General features: G+C 35.3%; 1 protein-coding gene across 4 annotated transcripts in view; it reads left to right on the top strand.

Annotated features, from left to right (window-relative positions):
* The window catches only part of LOC107688087 (thyroid hormone receptor alpha-A-like), a 37,564-nt gene that overhangs the window by 20,637 nt on the left and 8,835 nt on the right, over positions 1–8,092 (top strand). The window contains exons 1-4 of one of the 4 annotated variants that reach the window (XM_016485643.1): positions 2,190–2,250; positions 4,048–4,109; positions 7,408–7,529; positions 7,611–7,758. In XM_016485643.1, the coding sequence (XP_016341129.1) occupies positions 2,219–2,250; positions 4,048–4,109; positions 7,408–7,529; positions 7,611–7,758 (364 nt within the window). In that variant the 5' untranslated portion in view covers positions 2,190–2,218. Of the gene's footprint in view, positions 1–2,189; positions 2,251–4,047; positions 4,110–4,773; positions 4,835–6,631; positions 6,694–7,407; positions 7,530–7,610; positions 7,759–8,092 lie in introns of those variants that run through there. The other 3 variants (XM_016485645.1, XM_016485644.1, XM_016485642.1) reach the window with 3 other exon arrangements.

Raw genomic sequence — 8,092 nt, 5'->3', positions numbered from 1 at the left:
GTGTTTTTAATTATTTTTATGGTAATGCCAATTATTATGAAGTATTCTATTTGATTAAATCAAAATAGAGGTGTTTTCACGAATTGTCACACTTACAACTTACCAAATAAATAATTAAATGGACATGGACATGAAATACTGAGTTGCAATTATTTAATTATGTTATATGAAAGAGGCTGCAGAGTGATAAGAGAGACATGACAGTAGCTAGATTGGCTACCAGGTACAATGGTCAATAATACAGTGTAGCGTCATTATACAAACATATTTGAGCCCTCTATGCTTTGACTTATCAATCAGATTCAAGTATATTATAAAATCAAATATAAACATTAATATAACATTTAAACCATTATAAGGAGTCATTACAGTGCACATATGCAAGAAGCAAGAAGTCTTTAACATCACCTAACTGAATGCAATTGTAATCCAGAGTGCCTGATGATTCATCCAAGTGTGTGAAGTGTTTTACGATTAGATGATACGATTAGATATGGAATATGACAAATAGAGAGTGAGATTATAGTGCAGGAGAGAGAGAGAGAGGTACAGAAGCCAGATGGGGCCACTGTGTAGCAAGGGACAATTCAGGACACTGAATCATTACGACAGTCGATGGATTGTCTCGGACCAGTGTGTGTCATTGAGGCAGAGTGTGTGTGTGTGTATTTGTGTTTGGAGCGTCCAAGCACGTGTCTCTCACATGTGTTGCCTCATGGTCGTGCCCTCCCCCCAGACGTTCAGTTGCTGCATGCGCACCACCGCACACACTATCACACACAGTTTCAGGGCCCTATGGGTCAGTTGTGGGATTATTATGCAGCTAGAGAAGTTTCAGATGGTTCCCTGAAAGGCAGATTTGTCCTGCGACCTACCTCGCCTCGACCAGCCATTTAATTACGCCTCTGTAATTTGATTAGCAGAAGGCACGCGTGAGTGAGCATTTAAAGGCTTATTCACTGTGAGTGTGCACGTTCATCTCTCAGCGCCTCAGTTCCTCTCTCCTCAAAAGCATGTGCGGGAATTAAAAAGGAGGAATTGGAACTTTGACGTGGATTTTGGTTTGATGTGTCATCAGCTCACGTGTAGATTTAGCCACGAGATTCAAGAGGATAGAAACTCTCATTTTTAACATGTTCGTACTTAAAGAAATGCAGCATCTGTTAAATAATAAAAAAAATTGATTTTCTAACTAGATGTGTGCTAAAACTATGCAGTGAGGTGCAAAAGTCTGAGGAGATTTGGGAATAATATTTCTTTGATTTAAAATGTTTGAAATCATAAAACGTCTTTTAATAAAATTTTGTTTACAGATTTCCACTGTATATTTGCATGCATAAAAAGGTAAACCAGCAAAAACATTAATATTATCAAATAAATGTTATGACATAAAATTAATATGAAATATTTAAGATTTTTCACATTCTCATATTCATGTTAATAAAACACTCAATTTGTTATGCTAATAATAATAATAATAATAATACATGTAATAAATGAAAAATTAACAACAACCATAATAGTCATCATTATCATCATCATCATTATTGTTAATAATGTTTTTGTTATTATTGTTATATAATAAATTAAATGCATTATTATACATTATAATATTATATTATTATACTAAACTAAATTATTTACAAATAAATTATTAAACTAATAATTGTATTATTATCAATATTACATTATTTATATTATCAATATTAAGTATTATATATTAGGACAAATATTTGTTTAGAATAATGCAAAACAGAAGTATTTTCACTAGTATTTTGGACCTCTCTGTATACCAAACATAATGTTTGTGCATTGAATTGATGCACTGAAGATTTATAGTGCTGTGTTCTGGTCTAACACAGTTCTGTTGATGATTTATGCATGAATGTATTAATATGCTAGAAACTGAGCATTGATATCTGAAGTATGTGGAAATGACAACACTGTAGCAGTCCATTTGTATGTAAAGACAGATGACAGATGGTCCTTTGCCTGGCTTAGACAAAAGCAGCGAGAGAGTGAAGAGGAAGATGAGAGGAGGGTTAGTGATGGAGGAGAGGTGGGGCTCACAGGGCTGATGCACAGGAGCCGTGGCAGGAGGAGGAGTGTGTGGAGAGAGAGAGAGAGAGAGAGAGAGAAGTGTCATCCTACCAGCTCAGAGTCCCTGTTACTGCAGATAGATTGCTGACAGCTTGGCGAGAGGAGGGAGACGGCAGTCATGCACATTTTACAGCCCCATTATATCAACAGGTTAGAATATAAATGTTCTTTCTCCATCCATCCCATTCCCTCTGTTTGTTCAGTCGTGTCTGTGGATGTACGGGCAGATTGTCAGTTGGACTTAATACTGTGCTGTCCAATAGAGAAGAGAAAAAGTTGTCAGTGCTTGGGTATCTTGTGTGTGTGTGTATGTGTGTTTAATGAATCTCAAATCCCACATGACTGATAATGCGGGATTGCATTAGAATGTATTGCATTTGATTGTGTTCTCATTCATTTCAGTAATTTGCAATGTTTGCAGTCATGTTGTAGGCTTTGAGCTCAGTAGATTTGTCATGTTTTGGTCATTTGTAATATAGCACTATCTTCATGCAGTAAATAAATAATGTAACACTAGTGTATATACTATGCGTTGTTGTGTTCAGCTCTATAAACACAAGAATTGCCTCGCATCAACTGGACTATGTGCTGGTTCACGGAGGTGTGTCGGGTTCATTTGCTGTACGCTGCTAGTGAGTTCATAACCTGCACATGTAGACAGCGACTTCTGTTGTTGTTCACTACCAACTGAGGAACTTGAAAGTGTTGCTTATGAATTTCATTGTGGTTTTGGAGTCATGAAGGCAGTCACATGAATTTAACGCATGAAACCGTCTTGTGGTTTAGTCTGTTGCTCTTCCTTTAGTTTTGCAAGGCGATGCAACACTGTTGATAGACAAATTATGGCGGTCAGCTGAGGTGAATAATGCAGTGTGAAATTATTTTAAACAGTGCCACCGCGTGGTCACCACATGTATGTATTTTGCCCACTTAGTTAAAGGGATAGTTCACCCAAAATGAAAATTCTGTCAGCATTTATTCACCCTCATGTTGCTCCAAATCTGTATGAATGATACTGTTATGTGTTATGTGGAACACAAATAAGATCATCTGAAAAATGTTGGTAACTACTAAACCAATAAATGTTTTGGTTACCATTGACCTCCACTCTATGAGAGTGACACATTTCTTAAAGTATCTTAATATATATTCCACGGAAGAAAGAAAGTGTTTGAATGTTTTCGTGTTAAAATTGTTTGTCACTTCTGAGCTTAATATGCAGAAACAACTATAGAAAGTCATTCATAGGTCAATTAACAGTCTCTCATTATTGTGTTTGTTTGAACATTCTGACTAGACTGACTCAACCAATGTTTGTCTGTTTGTCTGACCAATGACCGACAAGTGGAGTGTTTGGGCATGATTTCCATTTTCACCGTTAGGCCTTACGATATGTACTGTAAAACAATGGAAATAATAATGAAATGCATGCTACACTATCTTTCAAAAGTTTTTTTTAAATAAATAAATACTTTTATTTAGTGAGGATGCATTCAGTTGGTCAACAGTGACAGTTAAAGATATTTATAATGTTAAAAAAAATGATATTTCAAATAAATGTTGATCTTTTTAACTTTCTATTCAAAGAATCCTGTATCATAGTTTTCCACAAAATATTAAGCAGCACGACATTGATTTTTTGTTACATTTAAAATATATTAAATGAGAAAAGTTATTTACAATTCTAATAATATTTCACAATATTAGTGTTATTACCATATTATTGATCAAATAAATACAGTCTTGGTGAGAATAAGAGATTTCTTTCTTTCAAAAATATTAAAAATCATACCAACCCCAAACTTTCAACGATTGTGTATATAAGAGGCTTTTTAACATTTTAAATTTTAAATAGGTTTTGTAAAATGTAATTATTGTAAAATAGAAATAGAAAAATCATTTCTGATTTTACCGTATACTTATTTCCCCTCTGCTCTTTTTCTCCAGCTGGCCGAATGGAGTGAAGAGAAAAAGAAAGAATAGTCAATGCTCTTTGAAGAGCACTTCTGGTAAGCATTTTGGATCTGGTGTCACTGCAGTCTAGACCTAAACATTTTGGGCCTGTGATGCCCAAATGTGCCCTTTCTGTGTTTCGAGACAAGCAGATTTTGAATGCAGCTAACAAAAATAAATATTTAGATCTTTGAGACTTGTTAAGAACGATTAGTCCACAGTTCAACACTGTCCACAGATCATTTTGGAATAAACTAAAAATACTGTTATCATCTCCTCACACTTTTGATTCTCGAAACTCTTATGACTTCCCAAAACACAAAAGGAGTTATTAACAATATGAAAATCAGTGTTGCTGGAATAGTTTTTCAGGGTTGTAGAGGCAATGTTTGTGTGTGTGTGTGTGTGTGTGTGTGTGTGTGGTCCTGGTATTCCCTACATTGCGGGGATCAAATGTACCTACAAGGATGGTTAATACCAGTCATTTCTGTATTTGTGAGGACATGGTTCCCATGAGGAAAGCAGTTTATAAATCATACAAAAATAAGTTTTTTGAAAATCTAAAAATGCAGAAAGTTTGGTGCGTTGGTTAGGTTTAGGGGTAGGGTTAGGGTAAGGGGATAGAAAATAGAAAGTTTGGACAGTATAAAAACCGTTAAGTCAATGGAATGTCCCCATAAAACATGGCGGAGTCCCTGTTACTGCAGATAGATTGCTGACAGCTTGGCGAGAGGAGGGAGACGGCAGTCATGCACATTTTACAGCCCCATTATATCAACAGGTTAGAATATAAATGTTCTTTCTCCATCCATCCCATTCCCTCTGTTTGTTCAGTCGTGTCTGTGGATGTACGGGCAGATTGTCAGTTGGACTTAATACTGTGCTGTCCAATAGAGAAGAGAAAAAGTTGTCAGTGCTTGGGTATCTTGTGTGTGTGTGTATGTGTGTTTAATGAATCTCAAATCCCACATGACTGATAATGCGGGATTGCATTAGAATGTATTGCATTTGATTGTGTTCTCATTCATTTCAGTAATTTGCAATGTTTGCAGTCATGTTGTAGGCTTTGAGCTCAGTAGATTTGTCATGTTTTGGTCATTTGTAATATAGCACTATCTTCATGCAGTAAATAAATAATGTAACACTAGTGTATATACTATGCGTTGTTGTGTTCAGCTCTATAAACACAAGAATTGCCTCGCATCAACTGGACTATGTGCTGGTTCACGGAGGTGTGTCGGGTTCATTTGCTGTACGCTGCTAGTGAGTTCATAACCTGCACATGTAGACAGCGACTTCTGTTGTTGTTCACTACCAACTGAGGAACTTGAAAGTGTTGCTTATGAATTTCATTGTGGTTTTGGAGTCATGAAGGCAGTCACATGAATTTAACGCATGAAACCGTCTTGTGGTTTAGTCTGTTGCTCTTCCTTTAGTTTTGCAAGGCGATGCAACACTGTTGATAGACAAATTATGGCGGTCAGCTGAGGTGAATAATGCAGTGTGAAATTATTTTAAACAGTGCCACCGCGTGGTCACCACATGTATGTATTTTGCCCACTTAGTTAAAGGGATAGTTCACCCAAAATGAAAATTCTGTCAGCATTTATTCACCCTCATGTTGCTCCAAATCTGTATGAATGATACTGTTATGTGTTATGTGGAACACAAATAAGATCATCTGAAAAATGTTGGTAACTACTAAACCAATAAATGTTTTGGTTACCATTGACCTCCACTCTATGAGAGTGACACATTTCTTAAAGTATCTTAATATATATTCCACGGAAGAAAGAAAGTGTTTGAATGTTTTCGTGTTAAAATTGTTTGTCACTTCTGAGCTTAATATGCAGAAACAACTATAGAAAGTCATTCATAGGTCAATTAACAGTCTCTCATTATTGTGTTTGTTTGAACATTCTGACTAGACTGACTCAACCAATGTTTGTCTGTTTGTCTGACCAATGACCGACAAGTGGAGTGTTTGGGCATGATTTCCATTTTCACCGTTAGGCCTTACGATATGTACTGTAAAACAATGGAAATAATAATGAAATGCATGCTACACTATCTTTCAAAAGTTTTTTTTAAATAAATAAATACTTTTATTTAGTGAGGATGCATTCAGTTGGTCAACAGTGACAGTTAAAGATATTTATAATGTTAAAAAAAATGATATTTCAAATAAATGTTGATCTTTTTAACTTTCTATTCAAAGAATCCTGTATCATAGTTTTCCACAAAATATTAAGCAGCACGACATTGATTTTTTGTTACATTTAAAATATATTAAATGAGAAAAGTTATTTACAATTCTAATAATATTTCACAATATTAGTGTTATTACCATATTATTGATCAAATAAATACAGTCTTGGTGAGAATAAGAGATTTCTTTCTTTCAAAAATATTAAAAATCATACCAACCCCAAACTTTCAACGATTGTGTATATAAGAGGCTTTTTAACATTTTAAATTTTAAATAGGTTTTGTAAAATGTAATTATTGTAAAATAGAAATAGAAAAATCATTTCTGATTTTACCGTATACTTATTTCCCCTCTGCTCTTTTTCTCCAGCTGGCCGAATGGAGTGAAGAGAAAAAGAAAGAATAGTCAATGCTCTTTGAAGAGCACTTCTGGTAAGCATTTTGGATCTGGTGTCACTGCAGTCTAGACCTAAACATTTTGGGCCTGTGATGCCCAAATGTGCCCTTTCTGTGTTTCGAGACAAGCAGATTTTGAATGCAGCTAACAAAAATAAATATTTAGATCTTTGAGACTTGTTAAGAACGATTAGTCCACAGTTCAACACTGTCCACAGATCATTTTGGAATAAACTAAAAATACTGTTATCATCTCCTCACACTTTTGATTCTCGAAACTCTTATGACTTCCCAAAACACAAAAGGAGTTATTAACAATATGAAAATCAGTGTTGCTGGAATAGTTTTTCAGGGTTGTAGAGGCAATGTTTGTGTGTGTGTGTGTGTGTGTGTGTGTGTGGTCCTGGTATTCCCTACATTGCGGGGATCAAATGTACCTACAAGGATGGTTAATACCAGTCATTTCTGTATTTGTGAGGACATGGTTCCCATGAGGAAAGCAGTTTATAAATCATACAAAAATAAGTTTTTTGAAAATCTAAAAATGCAGAAAGTTTGGTGCGTTGGTTAGGTTTAGGGGTAGGGTTAGGGTAAGGGGATAGAAAATAGAAAGTTTGGACAGTATAAAAACCGTTAAGTCAATGGAATGTCCCCATAAAACATGGCGTGCATGTGTATGTGTGTGTGTGTGTGTGTGTGTGTGTGTGTGTGTGTTCTGCTGTAACAACTCATCTCCTCCTCCTCTTCTAGTGAAGATCATCTCTGTTCCAGGGTATATTCCCAGTTACCTGGAGAAAGATGAGCCATGTGTGGTATGCGGAGACAAGGCCACCGGCTACCATTACCGCTGCATCACATGTGAGGGCTGCAAGGTGAGATTTCCAAACACTGAACCACTTCATAATCATAATCAGTCTGTGCTTACTTATTAATTTGCTTTCGTCTGCTCCCAGGGTTTCTTTAGGAGGACAATACAGAAGAATCTTCACCCTTCCTATTCCTGTAAATATGACAGCTGTTGCATTATTGATAAAATCACCCGCAACCAGTGCCAGCTGTGCCGCTTCAAGAAGTGCGTCTCGGTGGGCATGGCCATGGACTGTGAGTGTTCACACACACACACACACACACATGATTGTTTGGCTAAATGAAGAAATACTGTAGATTTCTTTTTTTTATATAAAATTAATAACAATGACTACAGACTAACACAAACCCAAATATTGTTTTATTTTATTATTATTATTATTTTTAGAAAAGTCTTTTTTTATTTTCCAATTTTTTTATTTAATGTTATTTTAGAAAATACTTACTAGTATCTAAAGACGACAGAAAATGTTTCCAAATGTTTTCAATTTTTAAAGTATAAAATATATAAAGTATAAAATGACTGTTTTCACTTTTTTATAGAAAGTTAATATTAATAGTTATTTAT

Source organism: Sinocyclocheilus anshuiensis, unplaced genomic scaffold (assembly GCF_001515605.1).
Source record: "Sinocyclocheilus anshuiensis isolate Anshui unplaced genomic scaffold, SAMN03320099.WGS_v1.1 scaffold249, whole genome shotgun sequence".
In the NCBI taxonomy this organism is placed as follows: Eukaryota; Metazoa; Chordata; class Actinopteri; order Cypriniformes; family Cyprinidae; genus Sinocyclocheilus; species Sinocyclocheilus anshuiensis.
The sequence above is the reverse complement of the archived record's forward strand: the minus strand, read 5'-3'. Positions and strand labels throughout refer to the sequence as shown.